At 41.5% G+C, this 24,393-nt stretch overlaps 3 protein-coding genes across 4 annotated transcripts in view; 2 read left to right on the top strand and 1 right to left on the bottom strand.

Moving 5' to 3' along the window:
* The first annotated feature begins 2,024 nt into the window (after window positions 1-2,024).
* Window positions 2,025-4,114, top strand: aprt (adenine phosphoribosyltransferase). The gene is made up of 5 exons (XM_028956842.1): window positions 2,025-2,342; window positions 2,435-2,538; window positions 2,772-2,905; window positions 2,984-3,062; window positions 3,684-4,114. Exons 1-5 carry the CDS (start codon window positions 2,251-2,253, stop codon window positions 3,830-3,832), a joined length of 558 nt encoding a protein of 185 aa, XP_028812675.1. The 5' UTR covers window positions 2,025-2,250; the 3' UTR covers window positions 3,833-4,114.
* A 542-nt stretch (window positions 4,115-4,656) lies between these two features.
* On the bottom strand, window positions 4,657-8,293 carry cdt1 (chromatin licensing and DNA replication factor 1). The gene is made up of 10 exons (XM_028956886.1): window positions 7,781-8,293; window positions 7,352-7,501; window positions 7,019-7,248; window positions 6,743-6,937; window positions 6,489-6,634; window positions 6,311-6,411; window positions 5,952-6,140; window positions 5,466-5,609; window positions 5,163-5,364; window positions 4,657-4,846 (listed from the first exon to the last, which is right to left on the bottom strand). Exons 1-10 carry the CDS (start codon window positions 8,225-8,227, stop codon window positions 4,680-4,682), a joined length of 1,971 nt encoding a protein of 656 aa, XP_028812719.1. The 5' UTR covers window positions 8,228-8,293; the 3' UTR covers window positions 4,657-4,679.
* Window positions 8,294-9,280: 987 nt separating this feature from the next.
* Window positions 9,281-24,393, top strand: part of piezo1 (piezo type mechanosensitive ion channel component 1 (Er blood group)) — a 68,797-nt gene continuing 53,684 nt past the window's right edge. For both annotated transcript variants that reach the window (XM_028956273.1, XM_028956272.1), the window contains exons 1-2: window positions 9,281-9,587; window positions 17,487-17,582. In XM_028956273.1, the coding sequence (XP_028812106.1) occupies window positions 9,524-9,587; window positions 17,487-17,582 (160 nt within the window). In that variant the 5' untranslated portion in view covers window positions 9,281-9,523. The remainder of the gene's footprint in view (window positions 9,588-17,486; window positions 17,583-24,393) is intronic.

The raw sequence follows: 24,393 nt of genomic DNA, 5'->3' as shown, positions 1-24,393 counted from the left end.
AGGTAGAATGGATTGAATGTATGCAAAGTTACACTTACAGTGAATCATTAAAGCAAGAATCGTAAATTATTTTTTTTTACAGCAAGAAGGAAGAGTTTGAACATACTTTCTTGCTCATTCACCAAATTAAGCACAGTCTTCTGTGTTTTCTGAAAGATTTGCTATGAATATACTTCCTGAGCTTTACCTGTAAACACACTGCAACAATAAAGTCCACACTTCAACAGGCCACTTTAAAGTCAGCATTGTTCTATCAGAAAATGACAGAAATATTTTTCATACAAATGTTCCAACAAAATCCTCCGCTGACCTGTCTTAATTAATAATAAAATCAGTCACTTTTAAAAAGCATTTTGTGTTGTCTTTGACTAAAATTTTAATCTGTTTGTTTGACATAGAGTGACATAGTGTGACATTGACATAGTGTGACATTTTAGTGTGACACACATTGAGGAAAAAAAGAAATGGTAAAGGAAATGTTTGCTCTATTTGTTTACGTCTTCCAGTCACAGCAAGCAGGTTAAATGACATGATTTTTAGCTTTTTAATTAGCTACAATTACAGCATTATAGTAGTCACTAAGAAAGCTCTTTCCTTGACAATAAAATAATGAAATAATAAACCTTATGACGTAGACACATTTCAAAGTGTTCTTGTGAGCATTATAAGATTGAAAGTTAAATACCAGCACAATTGTGATGTGGTGCGGTGGCAGTCAGCATGCTGTGTTGTGTGCATATGGGGACTTGGCTGAGTATTTAAAAAGCCAACAAGCAAAATACCAGTGGTCCATACAAGGTAATAGCCCTTGTATGGTTCATATCATATCTGACCGATCGGTATCAGTTTGTGGACATCAATTGTGATTCATCTACACATAGTAAAGTGGAGTTTGGTGTTCCACAAGGTTCTGTCCTAGGTCCGTTACTATTTTCCTTATACATGTTACCTTTAGGTCACGTCATTCACAAACATGGTATTAACTTTCATTGCTATGCTGACGACACACAGTTGTATCTATCAGCAATGCCAGATGAGAGGCAGCAGCTGAACAGAATAGAGAATTGTCTGAAGGACATTAGACAGTGGATGATCACCAACTTTCTTCTGTTAAACCCTGATAAGACAGAAGTTCTTGTACTTGGCTGACGTTAGCTGGCTGATTACATCAGAACTCTTGATAGCCTTTCTATCTCACCAAGTAAAGGATCTAGGTGTCCTCATTGATACAGATCTTGCATTCGATTCGTATGTAAATAATATCACTAGGATAGCATTCTTTCACCTTAGAAATTTTGCAAATATAAGAAACATGATCTCAATGCACGATGCAGAAAAGTTGGTCCATGCATTTATTACATCAAGGTTAGATTACTGCAACGCATTACTGTCTGGATGCTCTAATAGGTGCATGAGTAAACTCCAGCTAGTTCAGAATGCTACAGTCAGAGTTCTAAGTAGAACTAGGACATATGACCACATCACCCCAGTCCTACAATTACTGCACTGGCTACCCATCAAATTTAGGATTGATTACAAAATATTACTTTTGACCTATAAAGCTCTAAATGGTCTGGCCCCGCAGTGTGAAAATTTGGTTATTTATGACCCGCCACGCGATCAACAGTGTTGGACTGTCTGGTGGTAGTGGAGCTGAAGGATCTGAGTGGAGCAGACAGGCTCTAGCCGCACACTGTCTTTTCCCTGGTTTCATATGACTCCACGGAGCAGATCTTTCTCCTATAGAGCTCTTCAGTTGTGGAACGGCTTACCCTTATTGTGCCCGCGGTCCACAAATATAAGGTGTTGCTGGGTTGTAAATATAAAACCAGTGATGTACACATGCAAAATAACGGTCTTTTGTATTTGCAAAAAGCATTGCATTTGTCTAAAAGCTATTGCATGGTGTCCATATTTCCGAATCAAGTTTCATTTGTGGATGCCACTCATTTCATTTGCTAATTATTGGGCATTTGTGGACAGTTTTGGCAGGGTTCAATCTCCATAATACGCATGCGCTGGTGCTTTCGTAAACTCACTGTAGGCATCATGGGATTTGTAGTTCTTTACTCGAGCAAATTAAGAAACAAAGCGGTGTGTACAGTTATATTTATTATAAGCAGGCTTTAGTGAAAAAAAAACAGTTTTCAAAGCACATTCGAGAAAGGGGGAAAGAGAATTTCACCTATATTTCTCCTGATGTCGGAGAGGAAGATTTGAGCAGCGCCGTCAGTTCCAGTTTGAAACAACATGGCAGAAAGCAGCAGAGCGCAAAAACTGGAGCTAATAACCCAGCGATTACGAGGATTTCCCGACTTTCCGATTAAAGGGATTCTATTCAGGTAGTTTATCAGAACGATCACATGACTGTTGTGCTTTTAGATTGGTGTTGAACTTCGATTGTTTATGTGCGCTTTATTCCTGCTCTTCACAGGGATATCTGTCCCATACTGAAAGATCCAAAGTGCACTGCTGCTGTCACCGACTTGTTTGAGGAATACGTTAGGAAGAAGCATCCTATTGTTGATCTCATAGTCGGTGAGTGAATTCATTTCAGCCTGGGAAGCCATCACCTTGGTGAGCAGTGGGCAGCCATGACAGATGACTTGGTTGGTTTGCTTGCAGGATTGCAGCTAGAGCTTGATACCTACAGGAAACTGTAGGTATCAAGTCCTTCTAAATATGTAAATTTTTTACTAGCCTGTGCTAGCTGAAATCTGATGCTTTTCATGGTGAAAATCGTCTCTTCGTCTGTCTGCTGGTGGGTTTAGGTCTTGATGCCCGTGGCTTCCTGTTCGGGCCACTGCTGGCTCAGAGGCTGGGAGTGGGATTTGTTCTGGTTCGGAAGAAGGGGAAACTTCCTGGTCCTGTTAAATCCTTGTCTTATGACCTAGAATATGGGAAGGTGAGTCTGATTGTTGAAGCAGAGAATGAAAAAGCAAATGTCAGTAGAAAGCAGATTCCAAAGGTTTCCCATTTCTAGGCTGATGCTGAAATACAAGAGGATGCTATCGCTCCAGGGCAGAAGGTGCTGGTGATTGATGACCTGTTGGCTACTGGTGGTGAGAGAGAGATTGCGACATTAGCTGAAGTATAGCCAAGGCCAAAGGTTTTGAGAATGACACAAATACTTTTTTTCACAAAGTTTGCTGCTTCAGTGTTTTTAGATCTTTTTCTCAGTTGTTTCTGTGGTGTATTGGAGTATAATTATGTTTTAAAGGCTTTTATTGACTATTACATCAAGTTTAACCAAACAGTTATATTTGCTGTATTGGCCCTTTTTTTCCAAGACCTCGGCAATTCACTGTGGCATGCTGTCAATCAGCTTCTGCACCACATCCTGACTGATGGCAACCCATTCCTTTATAATCAGTGCTTAGAGTTTGCATGCACACCTGCCTGCTGCCATTCTTGAGCAAGATCTGCACTGGTGGCACCCTGATCCCGCAGCTGAATAATCTTTAGGAAACGGTCCTGGTGCTTACATGACTTCTTGGGCACCCTGAGTTCATTTTCATGGCAAAGAGGGTCTGATCACTCTTCCATAACATTATGGCAATTTGCATATACTCTACAATGTAAATTCTGTGAAAAACATTATTTGTGTTATTCTCGAAACCTTTGGCCTTGACTGTACACTATGCTGCAAAATGGAAGCAACATACTTCTTCTTGTGCCTACAGGAACCCTGTGTGCTGCATGTGAACTGCTGAAGGTGCAGCAGGCTGTGGTGTTGGACTGTCTGGTGGTGGTGGAGCTGAAGGATCTGAGTGGAGCAGAGCGGCTCAAGCCGCACACTGTCTTTTCCCTGGTTTCATATGACTCCACGTAGATCCTCCTCTACCTGTAATCATAGTGTGCCATTTATTTCCTCCTGGTGACCACATTCTCATTCCTATTTGTTTAATTTATTCAGTTCTGATTACCTTTGATTTAAAGTTCACTATTGGAATTTTGTGTACTGGCAAAGCAGGTGTGCATTTTATTAGAGTAAAAATGTTTTTTTTTTTTTTTTTACAAAGTACATTGTTAAATATGCCAGAAAGGCCATGTGCTTAAGAAATAGTTTTGTGCAATTAAACTTGCTTTAAATAAAACACATCCTACTAACTTACCTTGTAATACAGGACTTATTATTACTACTGCTAAAACTGTGTTAGTGTGCAGAGCCTGTAGCTGCTGATCCACAGGTGATGTAAACTGCTGGAAGCCAGTCATTGTGGGAGACAAACTAAGATATAGCGACTTAAGAGTTCCAAATAATCATCTTTGATTTACAATTTTGAGGTTTACACCATATTGTAGATTTGACTGATTAAATGCAATACAAGTGATCATGCTTGTTAATCTTAGAAATTCCCCATGAAACTCACCTACTTCAAGAAAGAAAATGGATAATTGTTGTACATTGTTTCGTCTGTATCAGTTATGATCAGCTGGTACACTGAATCAAGCATTACAGTAGTTTTTCCACAAGTTCTCTATCACAGACCATGAAGGACATTTAAAATCAAAGAATTGATATGAAATGGCAATTTGTTGTATAGATTTTATTGAAAATTTAAACTGTCAAAACAAACGTGATTAATTCAAAATGCACATTTCAAAATGGTCAGACACAGCCATTCAAAAAAAAAAAAAAAAAAAAGACTGCAACAGTGTTCTCCATATAGTAGTAGTCACTCTCTTCTTTCCTGCTCTTTTATCTTCTGCCCAAGTCTCTCCATTACAACCCCCATATCCAAGGTCTTATTCAGTTTCAGGTAACAGTTCTTTCTTATCGGGTGAACAGTCAGCCAATTGGGAAGGAGCTCTGCTAGGAGGCGAAGGTGTTTCTCCATTTCTCCTGAAATGTCAAAGTAAAAACAGCTTCAGATCAACATCCAATAGGGCATGTCCAAATTCTCCTCTCAGTTCAGAAGACAGATTTTGAGATGCTCTCAATATGCAAAACAAACACCTACATTGATTAATTTAATCTCCTGGTTAAGTTAGTTAATACCAATTTAAAAAAATATATATATTTTTTCCCCACAAGTATACAGGGAGTATTGCCCATCCAAAACTGAACTGTGGATTTAGAGTACTGTAAACTGCCAGGGTGTCTCAATTGAGTCAGTCATTAGCAAATACCAAAATGAAAAATCATATGGGATGCACACCATGGCTCAGAGGGGAGCGGTAACTGGAGACCATTCGATTACAGGCCAGCTCCATGATTAGGGATGGTTTCTTCTCAGCAATGAAAACATTTCGCAGGATCCGTGCCAGCTCTGCTAGGCGTGACATCATCAGAAGGCGATCCTCTTCTTTAGGATTACGGGTCATGGCAATCTGGAGCTTTTGGGCCTCCTTTGCACGTATCTGTCATATAAAGGAGGGTGAGATGAGCTGTTTGGAGAACACAGCTGTTTGGTAACAGAAATTTACTGAAGTATACGAAAACTACTAATTGTTGCTCCTACCCTTTCCAGCAGAGACTGGGAGACGCCCTTAAGGGCACTTGGTGTTTCTGCAGGGGTCACAGTTGCTCTGGGAACGGACACTACTTCTTTGGAACATGCAATTTCTGCTGTCTTTAGAGCCATGTTAGCAAGAGCTTTCTCCATCTGACAAATTAAAGATTTAATTACACATTTAAAATCAAGCTGTGTCAGAAATATAGGCATTCAGTACCTACAGGACCTCAACCACAAAAAGCACGAGTTTCATTTCATTCATAAGGCAATTCAGAACTAAGGCTGTTGTGAATTGTGAAAGTTCTAAAGCTGCATGCATGTTCTGGAACACACAGTTCTAGAAGGAATGCAATGAGGAAATGATTGCTCACCTCAGACACTGTAGACAATTTTTTAGACGATCAGAATGCAATTGTCAACTCAGGAGTCATTTCAAATGGCAAGCTGAGTGCATGGTTACATTCTTACTCAATCCAGATTGTTCAGACTAACCTTAGGGGTCATTAGTGAGCGGGCGTTGTCCAGGACTTCTTGGGCTGTGGACAGTTTCTCTGTCTGTGGGGGCTGTGGCAGTTCACTGGATACAACATTTGGTACCTCATCCACTCTAAACCTGGGGTGCCAACGTTTCAGCAGGTCATCAGGTACGCACACTGGAGGGTCCAGGGAGGCCAAGAACCTCTGAGAACAATCAGATAAATGAACTCAAATAATGCATACAAAAATACAAACAAACTTCCAGTTCCCGAGTGCCGATTTGTTTTGACACATACACAAATGGTGTAGAATGAAACACAAGGACATCTGACAAACAAAATATGCTAAATGCAGGCAACTATACATCCACAAACCTTGTGATGTATCTTCACAACATCCACCAGATTGTGGTGAAAGATCTTCCTCCTCTCTAAAAGACGAGAGGCTGAAAGAACAGGCTGAGCACTATTTTTTTCTGCAAGTAAAAGAAAGAAATGTGAGCAGGGAAATTACTTTTGATTTGAAAAAGAAACATCCAGGAACCATTTAGACCTTCTTCAATGACTGGCTCTATGGTGAGCTGGTAGCTAGACCGCTTCATGGTTGCGCTAAATGTAGGGATGTTCTTCTCCTGTCTGAACACATAGGCTGAAGGGTACACAGTCTTAATTTGACCAATGTGGCTTTCATCAAATTGCCTAGAAACAAATGAAATTTATACATTAAGCATATTCTGGAAATCTCAGTTAAAAAAAAAAAAAAAAGCCTTCATCTTGATTACTTCTCTTTTAGATTTACTTGCTTACTTGTGCATCATATCCTGGACACCCCTTTTGACCTTAGCAAAAGTGACCGTTTCTGTACGGTTGAACAACATGCCCACAATGGTCTCCATGCTGCGGAACATCTCTGCAAGAACCTTGTACTTGAACGGCAGAGTGAGTCCGGGTGGGACATCATGAGCAAGAGTATGAAAGCGCTGGAACGCTGGGAGTTTCTCCCTGAGGACAGAAGACCAGACACTGGGAAATGCTGCACACATCCTGCCAGTTCAGTAGAATGCATGACTTATAAGAGCTCACCCCTCAGAGATGCCGATGGTTTCCTCTGGAACTGATCTGTCCTCCTCCACAGCCTTCTCCTTTCTCTCTTGCACCTGCGCTGTGAGCTCTCGAGCCCGGTCCAGGCCTGCCTTAAGATCAGCTAATGTGGACACAGGGGTGGGGGAGGGTGTAAGGACACTCTCAGCTTTTCCCTTCAACTTCTGGAGGCGATACTTGAGACCAACTATGTCTCCTTTCAACAAAGGTCTCTGCATCAGGATGAGATATAAAACCTATGGTTATCAAGCAAAAAAAATCCAAATCACAAGCCCAACAGACAGATGCAGTAGTCCAGATATGACTGGCCATTACCTTGGTAGTAGCAGGTAACAGGGGACTGCTTGGTCCCTTCACTTGGGTCACTGCAGTATTGTCTGTGTGGTTTACAAGGTTCTTTGACTGTTTATCAACTGACTGGACAACAGGACACTCAGGGGGAGTCACAGAGACTGAGCCAGGTACCTAAACACAGAAGCAGAGCTTCACACTCCACTTTCCACCTCCAGCACTAATTGAATCCAGTGTAATCAATACTTTAATCCAGTGTGAAACTAGCTTTTAACAAAAACCCCACTGATCTAGCTGGGAGACCAGTTCAGCAACGGCTTGAATCACTAGAGAAGCAAACAAGCGTTAAACCATACTTACTTGTTCTGCTGGTGGTGAACGCAAGGACATGTACCATAGTTAAAAAATAGTGGCTATTTAACTACTTAAAGAGCAAAAAAAGCATGAACTGACCCGCTCCTGCTCTCCTTCTCTGTACAACGCAAGCTTTCTAGCCGCCTGACTCCTTCCACCTTTATCTCGGGGATGTGAGACTCTGGGACGCTTCTTGGCGGTGCTGTGCTCCGCCGCCACCGAAGAAAAGACCGGCGAAGCAACGTGGAGCTTGGTCTCGGCTGAAGTCCGTTTCGGGGTCCGTGGGCTCGAGTGCAGCTCATCTGGCTTCAGCTCAAACGCATCCCTCACGGGAGCAGAAACCGCTTCGTCGACGAGTTTCAGAAACTCCTCCTGGACACAGCTGCGCTCGGCGGGCTCGACTCTTCTCGCCCGCGTCGTGGACCTTGTGAATCTTTTGTCCGCATGAGGGACATTGCGCGCGGCCGCCACAGCCTTCTGTAAAAACCTCTCCGGTCCAGCTTTCTTACTCTGTGTAAAGTAATCGGTGACCCGAGCCTGAGCCATCTCACAATTGGCGACAACGGTACAACAGCGGTAGCAGCAGCTATTAAAACAACTGCCTGCAGTCGACCCACCGGAACCAGCTGGCCAGGCGCTTCCTCATAAACTTTCGCGCGAAAACACGTCACGTGATCAGGGTACGCCCATATACTCAACACCATTGGGCAGTGTTTAATCAATCAACACATTCTGAGTGGTGGTTGGTCAAAGACGAGAAGCGTGAAATAACACGATGACAAGCTTAGTATATTTATCATTACAATTAGAGACATTACTAACGTAAATGTGGTGTTTCTACGGGACATTTTCTCACTCTATGATTCTCGCGATTTAAATGCGAATTCAAATCGAAAGGCGAGAACCACATGGGTCAAAAAACATGACCATATTTTAATCGAACTTTGTTGGTTTCATATTTCATCAAACACATGGATGACAGTTTACGTGGTGAACATATTTTTTTCTTTAAACTAAAAAACGGTACCAGCTGCTTCAGTGTTTATTCATTGGGGTTTTGTGAAATAACTCTGATGTGTTTATTTACATCCAATAACAAGTGTAGATCAGGAGCTTTTATTTGACATTTTGATTCCTCAAAGGTTTATCTGCTATATTTTTTAGCCCTCATAATTTGCTCAGGTATTTGCCCAGTATCAGAGATCTTGTTGAGCAAATTAGGAAGACAATGCATCGTGTATGATCTGTTAAATTAAATGCTTAGATTTTCATGCTGTTTGGCGTCGCTGGATGGCGCCACCGTGTCACCGTCTTCATAATCTGAACCCGCTGCTTCACCCCATGCTCGTAACTGGAGTGAATGAGGAGGAGTAGAAAGTTGAGGTAAATGTGGAGAAGGGCCCGGTCAAGTCTGAGTTCGTTGGGACCGTGGACGGCATTTGGTGGGAGAAAAGAGTAAACAGATTACAGGTTACATGCTGGTTATGGAATAATCGTGGACGCGCCGCCCGCAGGCTCTACTCTGTGTGTGTGTGTGTGTGTGTGTGTGTGTGTGTGTGTGTGTGTGTGTGTGTGTGTGTGTGTGTGTGTGTGTGTGTGTGTGTGTGTGTGTGTGTGTGTTAGGAACTGAAAGAACAGTTCTGCCATTGAGGCGCGCGCGTGATTCACTTTTTCCATAAACTCTTCGCCGTAGCTGCATATCGCGCGCAGGACTCGTTTTTTTTGGACTTCGCTGAAGAACTCGGTGTCTGCGTGTTGGGTTTACGTGATCGGACGCCTGCAGGGAAGCATGTTCTGTGGCGCGTGTGGGCTGGACGAACCCGGTTCGGGGGACACGCGCTGATGGATCTCCGGGTTCTGTGCTCGCTGCTCTGCGGATTCGCGCTGCCCGCCTTTCTACTTGCAGGTAAGACATTACAAGGGTCATAATAAGTAGAAGCTGATAGAATATGGACTAACGAAGGCCACACGCTCGAAGTGAACATATATATTTAAAATAACTAGACTTGTGAGCTAGGTGTCCGGTCCTGTAGGAGTTCAATCCCCCATTTCAGGTGTGGCTTTACACATCGGCTTCTGGGCCTAAAATGACACTTGGACTTAAGACACTTTTTATTTTAACCATGGTAGATGCAATTCTTTGCCTTTCATGTGTTTGATACTGTAATTATTTTCACATTGTTTGTATGAGATGTTTTAGGTATGTATATTCCCCTTTAGGCAGAATGACCAGGGTATAGATCATGTTGGGGAAGAGTGCACACCTGAGACCAGTTTTAGTGTTCTAGGTCAGGACCCTTTTCATTTGTGTCCTGCCGTTTTTAGTGTCACGTTAGAGGTGAAAGGTCTTTTAATCCTCTCTGCCTGCCTGACATTTCCGTCTTGTGGGCATTGCGGTCCTGGATCTAGTTTAAATCCTTTAGATAAACCTGGAGGATGACTGTGGTGCTGTTGCAAGTCTGAATAATAATTTATTTCAGGCTTGCACACAAATTTGTATGCAAATGAACATGAATGTAAATTATATCTGATGAAGTGTTTTTCACACATGATTACAGAACTTAGGAGAACATAAGTCATTTTTTGTAATTCTTTTGTCTTTATGAACCTGTGCTGTGCTTGGTTACTGCTGGTCTGTTATTAAAAGACCTACCTGCCTGGAAAGATCTTTCTGGAGCCAACTGGCCCAAATAATCCTCTATCTGTGACACGCAGCTCCATACATTGCAGACACATCAGGAAAACATTTCAGGTTCAGCTCAACAGAGCAGTGACTGCACACAGGCCCTGGCGTGAACTAAGGGTGGATGTCACTAGGGTCCCAGTGGGACAAGTTCATCATGCATCCACTCATTATGCATTTGACACTGCTGTTTAATGGTTGAGGAACAAGTTTTGGAACAATTAGCAGGTCTGTACATAACAGTCAGAAACCCTGATGTTTGCAATGGTAGCCATCTTTTTCCATCAAAACAGGATGCAGGTCATGCTGAGGAACCTAGCAGGCTGTAATTTCCCTCCAACAATAGGATCTTTTCTCAGCTGACCCCATGGTTTCATTGAGGTTTGGGTCCATGTTCCTAAATAATATGCATATCACTGTACGTTCCCACTCAGTCTGTAATGATGAAAATTGTCTATAACTTATGTGATAAGTTATTAAAAGTAAAATGGTATTTCCTACAGAAAAAGCTATCAAGACAGCCGTACGATATACTTTAACTTCCATTCTTAAATGCACTGCATTAAACAGTTCATATCCTTTTTTTAAGGATAGATGAGGCCATTGTTGAAGTCTTGATCATTTACGTGTGTGAAGCAGTTTGAATGGATGATGAGAACCACATCTGGGTCTGAGTCATCCAGTTTAATTATAATGCGTCCTGCTAGTTTGGAGTGAGTCAAGAGTCCCATACTATAGAGCCAGATGACTGGGTTATGTGTTGTGTAACATCCTGATTTATACACAGTGCTGTACTATAATAACTGCTGTAGTAATTCCTGTATGTTTGTGGGTGTAGATTTAGCTTTATAGTATATGCTTTGATCACAGCAACAATGTGGTATTTCGAGAGTCATGCCATGATTCTGGAGACATGCAACTATAACTGAAATCCCCTTTCTCAGAAGTGAAGGTAGTGACATGTTATCTGTAGTTTTCATTTGGATTGTGGGTAACTGAAGGCCTTCATCAACACACCTTCGGATTGATTGGAGGTGCTGATACCAGGACCGGCCAGACCTGGTGGTGCACCTGTTGAATCATAGTAACAGGAAATTATATGGACTGACAGTGTTTCTGTTGTGTTCAGAGCAGCTTCCTGGAGACGCGGTTCCTGCTGGTACTTCTTTGCCAAGCTTGAGTCACAAGCTGCCCCTGGTTTCCTGTGTATTTTTACATCTACGGCAGCAATGCAGTTTCAGATTTCCTGTGGAGCAGATTGATTTAGGTGTAGTTAAGGGTTGGGGCTTAGTGTGGAGTCTGAAGTCCTGCAAAATCACACACATACAGTAAAAAAATAGTCCAACGCAGATTCCATCGAATGTACAGTACAGGCCAAAAGTTGGACACCTTTTCATTCAATGTGTTTTCTTTATTTCCATGACCATTTACATTGGTAGATTCCCACTGAAGGCATCACAACTGAATGAACACATGTGGAGTTATGTACTTAACAAAAAAGGTGAAATAACTGAAAACATGTTTTATATTCTAGTTTTTTTGCTCTGATTACTGGTTTGCACATTCTTGGCATTCTCTCGATGAGCTTCAAGAGGTAGTCACCTGAAATGGTTTTCCAACTGTCTTGAACGAGTTCCCAGAGGTGTTTAGCACTTGTTGGTCACTTTGCCTTTACTCTGTGGTCCAGCTCACCCCAAACCATCTCGACTGGGTTCAGGTTACTGTGGAGGCCAGGTCTCCACTTTTTGTTAAGTACATAACTCCACATGTGTTCATTCATAGTTTTGATGCCTTGAGAGAAAATAAAGAAAAAACATTGAATGAGAAGGTGTGTCCAAACTTTTGACCTGTACTGTATATCAACACACACACAGATGAGCTGGATTAAGGGAAGTTTACAAAACGTTTTATTTTAGTCCAAAGAAATGCTCTTCTGTCCCAAAATTCTGTTGAAAGACTGTAAAACTATATACCTGCCCCATAACAGCGCACTTTCTGAATCTTTAACTTACAGCCATCTTGCCCCATCACAATACCAGAATTATATAAGAGATATGAGTACTGCTAATAAGAAGGCAGATATATTGTTGTGGTCACATAACTGCTGTTGTGTCTTCTACATTGGTTATTGTCTGCACCATGAAACATGCAGCCCAGATTCCTTCCTTGTCCTGTCTTTCAACGGAAAGTTTTTGCTGCTTATTTTTTTACGACTAAGACACTTTCCAAACCATGTCGTCATTCCAAGTCAGGAAATGGCAGGCTGCATACTTTTTCATATGATGTAGTACAGGGTTTCTGCTAAGATTTTAGGATACAGATTTTGATCACAGTTTTTTTTTGATCACAGATCATTTTAATACAAGTATAATGTTGATCTAAGAAGAAAGGGAACACACAGAAAGGCATCATTGAATATTACTGCTGGTCTCCTGATATCAAATTAACTGGTAGAAAAGTAGCTGAACACTTGGTTCAGTGCAAGTTGATTCTTGGAAAGAAGGAGTAACACAACAAACCATAATTCATAATTGTAAATGCCAGGCAGTTTCCAAGTATGAATGCTTGGATGAAAAACATCACAATTAATGGGCTGAATAGTTTAGATCCTCTGCAAACTCTTTTTTTCTGATAATAAGGCGAAACCTTGCTTTGCAAGTGAGAGGAGGACATCCTGCCACCTCACCTACGAACTTTCCCAGTGTAACGTGATACCAAAGACACGTATACAAGCCAGTCCTGGTTCTGCTGAAGTTTTCCAGCGCTGAAGCCACTGAAGAGTTAAATGTGTGATCACTGTCATGGCTTTCTCTGCAGGGTTAATGACTCTGGACCATCTGTTGAGTTGTCAAATTCCATTCATTACTGGGCTTCTATATGAAAAGATTAACTTGTTTCTCTCAGTGTGAAGGCATGGCTGACATGGTGAGATAAAGCCTGAGGGGCTCCATGCATGTAATCCTCCGCTCTACACCACAGCTGTGTCAGGCAGAGGTATGGTGGCCGCGTGACACGCTGCAGCTGCAGATTCAGTGTCAAATGATGCAGAAATAAGGCAGGAAGTGACATGAGATGAGCAGGATTTGGGGGCATTTGGTAGTTCTTCTGTGGACAGTTGCATGTTGACAGTGTGGAAGAGAATCTCCTCTGCAAGGCGTCTCTGGCGTGCCTTTTCACATTATCTTGTCATACCACATGGAGCACGGATGGTCTTTCAGGGGCACCAGCTCTGATAGGCCATCTCTGATGATGGAGTCCCGTTGGGTGGAGCTGTTACATTTTATTTAGACAGTCTGGGGGTGTAGGCAGCTATCACAGTGTCTAATTATTTGGCAGCGCTGTGACTTTCGAGATCTGAATACAAGGGTGGGCTTGTGTGCTGCTTTTGTGGGGATTTTCAGTGTAGGCCCTGCCACCAGTTCCTAGAGGACAGTCTGACGTGTCAGTGTTGTATGTGTTCACACCCACAAGTGGCCAGCGGGCCCTGACTAGTGATCATTCCTGTGGAAATGCAAACAGAAGAGGAGCAGTTTCCACTTTGTTTGGTTTCCTCTTAAGTGCTTTGTGTTGAGGATTATTAATGATAATAATAGTGTCTCTTGCTCTGCAACAGGAAATGCTGGAGATCTGTCAGTGTGGTGAAAGTTTGATCTCTCTACCAATTCCAAAAACAATTCATGTTTTTCAGTTGTCACTGATATTTTTTCCCCCTTGCCATCCCTGTGGTGGGTTTGAGCACACATCTAATTGTACATTTGAGGAAGAACATGGTACGTAGTGAAAAAAGAGATTTTTTTTTTCTCTTTCTGTTGTTGTTATGCCTATAATACATGACTCAGTTCATTTGACTTTGAACCTTGCTGTTTAGTTATCCTGTGTATAAAACTGGAAAATAATTTTAAGCACCAAACCCAATTTGCTGTTTAATGTAGGAGCCTGTCAGATACATGATTGTTTCCATTTGTCAAACATTGTCGCCTCCCAGTCATTTTCATACATGTATTGGTCTGTACTTGCTTAACTAGTGTTGATTTAACTGATCATCGGCCAGTGTGAGCAACTCTGTGATCCTTTACTGGTCTCACAATTTGATTCAATTACAATTATCAATGCCTCGATCCATCACGATGCTCTGGATAAGGGCATCTGCTAAATGCCTAAATGTAAATGTAAATACAAAAGTTAAGGTCTCATACACCTGTGTGGATGTTTTGATTTGCTACAATGAGCAGAAATACTGTTGCCGTTCAGTCCACGCTATATACTGTCGTATATACTGTTAGTTCTCCTTTAAATGCACTGTGCTATGGGTGGAGTTAGTCGTTTCCCCTGGCATATTGACACTCCACCAAGCAGGGGAACCGAGCAGACTGGTCCAAGCTGCTGTGGTCCCTTCATTATTTCCTTTTGTATTACATAAAAGCAGTAACTTTTGGTACATATAATGTCACCATCTCATGTACAAGCGGTTACCAACATTTACCCAGGCGTGGCGGAACTGAGGTGCTGTAAGTTTATTAAATAGAGAGAGAGATATTCTCTTTTTTTTTTCCCTCTTTTCTCTTTGCCAGAGTTTTCTCCACTTCATCACACAAACCTGTTAAAACCTGAAGCCACAAATGGCAAAAAAAACCTAACCGGTTCAGATGTCTGTGGTGTCAGGTGAGCTGTAAACTCAAAATCTACAAAAAAACCTAATGAGAATTGCTGGTGTCTTCCTCTTGTAAGTCGCTTTGGATAAAAACATCTGCTAAGTAAAGTAAAATAAAGTAAAGTAAAGGTGAGCGCGGACTGAACACAGACTGTTTTCTGCTTGTTGGAGATAATCTAAAGCTGCTTTCAGACTGAACACTCTGCACTTGCTGCGGGGCTCAGCACAAAAAATATGCTTGGATTTCTAAACTCCTGGTAAGATGATAATGGGGCAGTGGTGGCCTAGCGGTTAAGGAAGTGGTCCCGTAATCAGAAGGTTGCCAGTTCGAGTCCCGATCAGCCAAGGTGCCACTGAGGTGCCACTAAACAAAGCACCGTCCCCACACACTGCTCCCCGGGCGCCTGTTAAATGCAGAGGACTCATTTTGTTGTGTGCACTTTGTGCTGTGTATCATAATGACAATCACTTCACTTTCAATGCATCAATTATATGATTCATTTCAACACTCAGGGCTTTTTTTTTTTGGTGTGCTAGTCTGGAACCTTCTGTTGTGTATTAACACCATGCTAATGCCAAGCAAAATCAACTTTAGAAGAGAAATTGTTTTTGAATATTAATTTGGGCTGGGTTATAAAACCATTTCCCAACTATAGTGAAAGGATATTTACAAGAGGACTGTACAGGAGTGGACTTCCCAACCAAATCACTAGAAGGTCAAAGTTCAGAGAAATTGCTAAAAAAAAAAAAAAAAAAAAAAAACAGTTACATCTCAGACTATACAGGCCTCAGCTTGCATTGTAACGTTGATGAGAGTACTCCTAGAAAACATTGAACAAGTATGGCAGGTTTGGAAGGGTTGAAAGAAAAGCACTCTGATCCCTTAAAAGAAGCAACATTGATCAGATTTCCAAATTTGAATTGAAGTCACAGGTCTTCTGGAACATGGTCCATTGGGCCGACAAGACCAAAGTGGACCATGCAGAGTCAGAGATCTGGGTAATTTACACCAACGGTCATGTAACGTGACACTTCCATGTGAGGTTACATTAAAATAATTGTAACACCCTGGAAATGACCAAATGTCTTTTATTTCATTTATTCTGCCCTGATATGTAAAAACATGTTGTAGGTTGTCATGCTGGGGCAGATAATTCGCTGAAGGCAGGAGGAGAGGAGCAAAAGAAGTTGGTTGGCTCAAGAAGTTGGTTGAGTGGATTTTACATTTACAGTACAGGCCAAAAGACACACCTTCTCACGTGTTTTCTTTATTTTCATGACCATTTACATTGGTAAATTACATTTGCCACGGAGGATCTTCGTTGAACATATTTCCTGTCCCCTTCGTGGAGCTTTAAATTGAAATGGTTTATCGATTAGGACTAGAATTATTTTGTCAGAAAAACAAGTATTAACCTATAAAGGTTTAAAGGTTTTGCCTGTTGCCTACAATATTTGTAGTCATCATACAAATGTGGTATTTTTGCTTTTCATCTACTACTGCTAAGGCATGTGGGATGGAAATACTGTATTTCATGCCATAACAAGAGAAATAATTGGATAATATCAGGCTGCTGAGATTGGAATTCTCAAGAAAAGAGAAAGACAATCACTGGACAATCAGTATCTCTCTCTCTCTCTCTCTCTCCCCCTCCCCCTCCATACCTGTAGAGTGAGGTCATTTTTGAGCTGTAACAGGCGCAGCCTTGTGGCTTCTATTTTTCTTAATATTTTTTCCTACGCTCATTTTGGAGACTTGTTGCCTTTTATGCTCATTCAGGTGTGGCGATTTGTCTGCATTCCATCAGTGTTTTTATTTTATTGTTTTTCTGCAGGATTTGTAAGACACCATTAGAAGTAGTGATTAATTAAAATTCATATTTTTCAAATTATAATTATACAAGGCCCATAATAAACAGTCCTGCAGCTGTGGAGTTGTGAAATGTAGAATGGGGGGGTCAGTGTCACACCCAAAATCACATGCTTTCTGCACTGAGTTGACACCCTTGTGCCATTCAGCTGACTTAGTTTGCTTCTGTCTCTGTAAGCTGAATCTTTAAACCAGCACACCAAGCCATTTTGTAACTTCACACAAAGCACCCCTGATTTTAGCACTCTGTGATCTTTGGTTCTTTCAAACATTTTTCATGTTGCTGGTAGCTCTGCTGCAGGGTTAGGCTTGGTATTTAAAAGGGGGCAGGGTTATGCAGAATTCCCAAAAATCCGTGTTCACTGGGCTGCATACCAATCAGGTCTACAGGTATGTGTCTGGAACTGGGGCGAGTGATTAAAAGAAGCAATTATTGTGGATACTGTATATCACAGCAGCCATGAATTTATCAGTCAGCTCATATAGCAGCCAATGTGTCTAGCCAATACGAATTGTCTCTGTAAATCGTTTTTTTCTAAAGTTGATATAAGGTTGTAAGTGAGGTTTTTTGACTGACCTGCATTTGTCGTTCTGTCCACAGCCTGTCTGTTTCGCTACAATGTCCTGTCCTTAGTCTACCTTCTGTACCTGCTGCTTCTGCCATGGTTCCTGTGGCCCATTAAGCACCCACTACTAGGTAAGTTAATAGAACAAAACTCTATTCTTTCAATATCAAAATCAAAATTTTCTCACTTTCTGTAAGTAAATTATTTTGTTGAACTTAAATAGAAATAAAAAAATTCACAAATATCCTCCTGGATCCAAGGTCAATTGAAGTCTTGTTAGACTTTAACAGCCTGTCTTAAGCTAAATAGGGAGTTGGAGATCAAGCACTGTGATAGAAATAATTAGTGCTTATAAGCCTAAACCGACACTTTCTCCTGGATATGTGAAGATTTTACATTCATTTTACAGATACACAGCACACACAACACTGTTTTCTAGACCTGTTTCTTTCTGTAAATTATCATCTCTTATTTGCATCAGAAATGTTTTACTGCTCTTTCAGCATGCTCACACACACTGTACCTACAGAGATCAGCCACAGAGTATACTTCTTCTTACTTGTCTAACCTAATGAGGCATGGAGCATTGTGTGTTCTCATTGGCCAGTAACTACGGACACTACGGATATTCACTGCATGGCTAACTGAGCTGAATTGTGTTTCTGCTTATAGAGTGCAGGTTGTGGAAAGAGATTAAGTGAAGCAGCAGCTCATGTCCGAACCAGAACGTTCTTGCTCTGATTGGACTGAGTAGTGTCAGTTTAAGTTGCCAGTGTCGGGTAGTGGGTAATGACACCCTGATCTCCCCTGACATGTAACCAAGGGGAACCTGGGCTGATAATAAGCTGTGACCTGACTAACTACCTGCCCCGGGTGATTTGGAATGGTCGGGTACCATTTTAGCAACATCTCCGGGTTTTGTTTTGTTCCTCAGGATTTCATTTTAGGTTCCTGTTGGCAGTCATGATCTTGTCATAGTCCCAGCAGCCTGGTGTAATGTCTTGCAAATTTTGTTTTAGTTTTTACGCAACAATCAACCCAAATCAACATTTAAAAATTTACCTTAACATTTACTTATCAGCAGCTTTCCATGACAGTACATAACACAAAACTGAGAGTGTCTGCGTCAACCACAGAAAGTTCTTCTCCTCTACTGTTGCAGCTCAGCTGGGCTCAATAACCTCCTCTGCTTTTACTCATTACATAAGATTACATAACATACCCCTTATATCAATACTGCTCTAATTTAGAATTACACCACTATTAATCTCTAATTAGACACTTCCTTCCCACAGCCACTGGTTGCGGCCTCCATCTGCGAGAAGAATGGAAATTTGACAGGTCATGTAGAGATGATGAGGAAACATGGTGGGAAGATTGTGAGCGGTGGACCGCCGTGAACCTATGGGCTTGTTTATCTAGCAAATCAATGCTTTAAGGCTCAAATGAAGCCCCAGCCCATATCACTTCATGTTGAGAGTGATTGGGCCTGATGCCCAGGGTACTTTCTGTGGTTGACGCAGACACTCTCAGTTTTGTGTTATGTGGGGCAGTGGTGGCCTAGCGGTTAAGGAAGTGGCCCCGTAATCAGAAGGTTGAATCCCGATCCGCCAAAGTACCACTGAGGTGCCACACACTGCTCCCTGGGCGCCTGTCATGGCTGCCCACTGTTCAATCAGGGTGATGGGTTAAATGCAGAGGACAAATTTCACTGTGTGCACCGTGTGCTGTGCTGCTGTGTATCACAAGTGACAATCACTTCACTTCAGGATAAACTACAGAAGCCCCAGCAGTGGTGAAGTAATTTCAACAATCTAATTATGAAACTGTACTATGTTTTACAGAGAAACTCTACAGTGGTGTGCTGCATTAAGGCAGAAATTAATTCAATTAATGTGGCCAGAATGGATTGTGCACTTTAATCTTGATCTGCATAATTTGTGCCAGTCTAAAAGTAATCAGAAGTGCACTTTAGATTTTGTATATAAAATATTCTGAAAAGTTTTATATGTGCACACAGTGCTTATTTTGAATGTCTCACCCTATCATTAGGAAGCTGTACTTTAAATGACAGAGTCCCTCTGCTGTGAGTAATGACAAGCTCCACAGTTGTCTAGTTGTCAGGATATCTGTTTCATTTTGTTATCCTATAAGTCTCATTCTTATTCCATCGTTCATTTCATGTTATCTAATTCTTCTGCTCTATCAAACACGTTGTCATCTGGTCCTGTAAAAGAACAAATATTGGGCATGCTCTTGATAGGTAACGTTGTAGCTCATTGTTTGTACAGCCTTCTGTTCAGTAAAAAATGTCACAGCGCCATGTGTGTGCTGTTTTATATATTTTATATTTTTACAACCACAATGTCTAAAGCAGGTTGTTTTCTGTCACATATAAAGATCTTACTGCAGTACTGGTGTAAATTGTATATGTATTTGATGGTTACATCATTAATGATGAATCTGTGTGATGAATATTTGCTCAACGAAGGCCACCCCAGAAAGAAAACCTGAAGTGCACAGATTAGATTGTGTGCCAGTATAAACATCAAATCATTTTGATTACTTTCATGTTATCTGTATTTTGGAGAAAAGGAGCTAACTTGCCCCCCTGGGATAATGTATTTAGAAACTATGTTTAAAAAGGCAGGAGCCTGTTGATTGACAGCTCTCAAACACCCTACTGAATGGGAGGGGCTTTACAGCCGTGTTTATGTTGAGTCAGTTAGGAAAGCCCTGCCCATCATGGCCCTGAGCTGGAGCAGCCTCTATAAACAGTCATTTGTTTACAGTCCAAACTTAATTTGGTGGAAAATCAAATAAGCCACACCCCCTAAAAAAAAAACTTAATAATGAGCAGGAGGAATTTTGTCACCTCACTTGTGAACATGTACCTTGTCAATTCGATAATAATGGGATTTTCTGGTATAGCTTTCTCTGTTCATTGAAGGGCAAGTTAATTCTCCTTCTGTGGCTCCCGCTGTTTCTCTTTCCATGCACCCTCGTGAAGATAGAGGGTGGATGGTGTTCTCAGTAATCCTACCCATCATGAGGCTTGTTAAAACTGTTTATCACTTTCATCACTGTTTTGGGTTTTTTTTTCACCACCCAGAAAGACATTTTAGAGAAATGTTTTTTATACATCTGAATTAAATTAAAGTGAAATCGCACTGTGCACACAACAATATGTTCATATATATAGTTCATACATTTTGTACAATTTTGTGGTACATTTTTTAGTATTAGAGGTGTGATTACGATCATCAGTGCTTCGATATTTATACATCACGATACAGCCCATTAATTTTCGAATAGGTCACATGATGTGACCATGTTTGCCTGTAACCATTAGTAACTTTTCAAAACAAAATGTCTAATTTCACTGCATTGTCAGAAGGTAAAGAATTGAACTGACATTATTGTTCTGTAATAACATTTATTTCTTATGTAGTCACATACATAATCACATACAGTATGTGTTAATGAACTTTGACAGGTTCTACAGTTGACACCCCCACACAAAAAAACTCTAGGAGAGAGAAAAAAAAAAGAAAGGAAGAAACCTTGGGAAGGAGTAATACAGGGAGGGACCCCCTTCCAGGGTAGAGTGAGCCTGTGAGTGTCAGTGCATGGTTGGTGATGATTTGTCCAAGAAAAGAAAAAAAAGTCCAACTTGTGTAGTGGTGGAGTAGTCCAAAGTAAAGAGCACCTGTCCATGTTTGGAAGTACTGGACAGTGCAGAGTAGGTTTTCATCCAGTGTCATGGTGAACATTACGTGTCCATTATAATGATCCATTTCCACTGGTCCATTTGAAGATCTCTGAAGCTTTAGCTGTTATGGTGGTGGTGGCTGTGGTGACACTCTGGTTCATTTCATGTGTCTCGTTAGCAGTTGCCAGGACCAGGATTTATCTGGTGGTATCTTCACTGGGGTCTGCAGGCGGTCTGCACATTTGATTAGGGTAGTAGTAGCCTAGTGGGTAACACACTCGCCTATTAACTAGAAGACCCAGGTTCAAATCCCACTTACTGCCATTGTGTTACTGAGCAAGACCCTTAACCCTAAGTTGCTCCAGGGGGGACTGTCCCAGTAATTACTGATTGTAAGTCGCTCTTGAAAAGGGCGTCTGATAAATGCTGTAAATGTAAATGATTCAGTGCCTCAGAGAGAACAAACCGAAGCAGTGGCAGACGGTGACATTGTACGACTGGTATAGAAATATGTGGCTATAGTGGTATATTTGTGCAACAGTGGCCCGGTACCTTAACTAGGACAGCCTAACTAAGCTGAATTGAAAACTGTCTATGCTTGACTAGGTGGCTGTGGACTTAGAAATTGACACTGTCTGAGATTTTAACTGAAGGCCAGAGAAAATAGATGTGTTCAGTTTAGATGTAAAGACTGAGACTTTGTCTAAGTCCCGAACACTGACTAGCAAGCTATTCTAAAACTACGGAGCTCTATATGATAAGGATCTGCTCCCAGCTGTGACCCTCTGTACTTGGGTAACAGTATACACCTCTCACCCTTCAAACGCTGGGGGAGTGGGGGATTATAAATAACTAAAAGTTCACTCAGGTACTGCGGGGCGAGACCATTTAGAGCTTTATAGGTCAAAAGTAAGATTTTGTAGTCAATCCTAACCTTGATGTAATATAGGCATGGACCAACTTTTCTGCATCGTGCATTGAGATGATATTTCTTATTTTTGCAATATTTCTAAGGTGAAAGAATGCTATCCTGGTGATATTATCTACATGTGAATCAAATGAGAGACCTGCATCAATGAGGACACTGTACTTGGTGAGATAGAAAGGCTATCAAGAGTTCTGATGTAGTCAGCCAGCTTACGTCTGGCTGCTTGAGGCCCAAGTGCAAGAGCTTCTGTCTTATCAGGGTTTAACAGAAGAAAGTTGGTGATCATCCACTGTCTAATGTCCTTCAGACAATTCTCTATTTTGTTCAGCTGCTGCCTCTCATCTGGCATTGCTGATAAATACAACTGTGTGTCGTCAGCTAAGCAATGAAAGGTAATACAGTGTTTGTGAATGACGTGACCTAAAGGTAACATGTAGAAGGAAAATAGCAATGGACCTAGGACAGAACCTTGTAGAACACCAAACTCTACTTAACTATTGGAAGACGAATCACCATTGATGTCCACAAACTGATACCAATCAGTCAGATATGATCTGAACCATATGGGGCTATTAAGGGCTATTCCCTTAATCTCAACAACATTCTCTAACCTGTCAAGGTGAATAGCATGATCAATAGTGTCAACCACTGCACTCAGGTCAAGCAGGACAAGCAGAGAGATGAGACCCTGATCAGAGGCCAACAGCAGGTCATTAATCACTTTTTTGCGAGACTACATGGGTTATGTTGGTACAGAGGATCTCAAAAGAGTTCTCATTATAAATTACTGTGACACCACCTCTTCTTCCAGTTAAGCGACACATTGTCAATGCTGTACAGTCTGTCCTCCGCCTGGCCTCGGCTCTGGCACTCATTCTTTTTTTGGTTCTAATACTATGAGGCAAATTTTAAGATAACTGAGTGGCACCCGCCGTGTTGGGGTGGATGCCATCTCGCCCAAAAAGACCAGGCTTCCCTCCTAAATGTTCAAATTTTATTTGTCACATACAGAGTCATACACTGTATGATATGCAGTGAAATGTTGGCCAGTTATTAATAAAGCCCACTTAATTTTTTGGACATCACTCTGACATCCAGCGATTTATATCAAGGAGCCTGCTACAGGTCTCACTACGCCAAAACCGCGGTAATGGCCCAGAGCCGATTACTTTATCGTTTAGTTAGTTCAAGCATCTCTATAAAATGATCTTTAGTTATTTCCGACTGACATAGCCAGACATCGTTAGCGCTGATGTGAATCGCTATACTGGAGTACCTGCGGTTATTTTTTCGCAAGCACTTTTACTGCTCTGTTGTCCGGAGGGCGCTACTGCTACCGTCACCAGGGTAGAAACACATACCGGCTGACTGGGCTGGTGCGCATCCGGGGCTAGAAATGAGTCTAGGAAGACTTCTGATTGCCTAATCAGATTTTATTTCCCTAATTACAATTTTAGATTCACTCCTCTAGCTCTGCTATTTTCGCTGTCATTTCGGCTAGTCTTCTACACTTTCCACAAGTAAAATCCTGACTGAGTTTGACAAAGTGTACATTTCACAAACTGCACAGGGAATAAGAGAGGGAGCAAAGAAACACCAGCTCACACCAAACAAATCAAACAGTGCAGTACCCTGTAATAAAAACACTTTAATACAAATCAACAGTCAATAGGTAAATGTCAGTGTTTTATTACCTTAGTCACAGCATAGAAATTACACGTTTTCTTTTGAAAAAGGTTACAGGCAATCACTTTGAAAGAGAACAATACAAAGATTCTGTTCAAGGCCTCTATTAGGATTAACAGTGAACAGCAATACTGAGTGTAAAAAAATCTAACCTTGACTTTATTGTGACATATTTTCATTCAACTGAATTAAAGACCATGAGGTTGTGGTCAAGGGAGGCCACTGATTCTCAGATTGGAACACTCTTTGTGAGCCTCATGGGGAGGACATTGATGGCCATATCAAGTTCTTGACCATATCAAGTTCTGTGTTGACAACACTGTACCCTTAAAAACTGTGCGCTGGTTTCCCAACAACAAGCCATGGGTCACCAAAGACATTAAAACCCTTCTGAATGAGAAGAAGAGAGCCTTCAGGTCAGGTGACAGGAATGCAGCAAGGATGGTACAGAGGAAACTGGCTGAGAAAACAAAGGACGGGAAGGAAAACTACAGGAGGCACAGAGGATGCTGGGAAAGCTGCAGTCTATTATTGGAAATGCTGATCACCCACTGCACAGTGCTGTTCAGCAATAGACTAACTAGTTTGAAATGCTCCACTGAACGCCACAGAAAGT

This window comes from Denticeps clupeoides, chromosome 16 (assembly GCF_900700375.1).
Source record: "Denticeps clupeoides chromosome 16, fDenClu1.1, whole genome shotgun sequence".
Classification (NCBI taxonomy): domain Eukaryota; kingdom Metazoa; phylum Chordata; class Actinopteri; order Clupeiformes; family Denticipitidae; genus Denticeps; species Denticeps clupeoides.
The sequence above is the reverse complement of the archived record's forward strand: the minus strand, read 5'-3'. Positions and strand labels throughout refer to the sequence as shown.

What these genes read in the sequence shown, in the direction of transcription:
- aprt (XM_028956842.1), top strand. Translation starts at nt 2,251, where the DNA reads ATGGCAGAAAGCAGCAGAGCGCAAAAACTGGAGCTAATAACCCAGCGA. An exon ending in TATTGTTGATCTCATAGTCG is followed by an intron (nt 2,539 to 2,771) that starts GTGAGTGAATTC and finishes TGGTGGGTTTAG; the next exon opens with GTCTTGATGCCCGTGGCTTC. An exon ending in TGACCTGTTGGCTACTGGTG is followed by an intron (nt 3,063 to 3,683) that starts GTGAGAGAGAGA and finishes TTGTGCCTACAG; the next exon opens with GAACCCTGTGTGCTGCATGT.
- cdt1 (XM_028956886.1), bottom strand. Translation starts at nt 8,227, where the DNA reads ATGGCTCAGGCTCGGGTCACCGATTACTTTACACAGAGTAAGAAAGCT. An exon ending in ACCATCGGCATCTCTGAGGG is followed by an intron (nt 6,938 to 7,018) that starts GTGAGCTCTTAT and finishes TTCTGTCCTCAG; the next exon opens with GGAGAAACTCCCAGCGTTCC. An exon ending in CCGCTCCCCTCTGAGCCATG is followed by an intron (nt 4,847 to 5,162) that starts GTGTGCATCCCA and finishes TTGACATTTCAG; the next exon opens with GAGAAATGGAGAAACACCTT.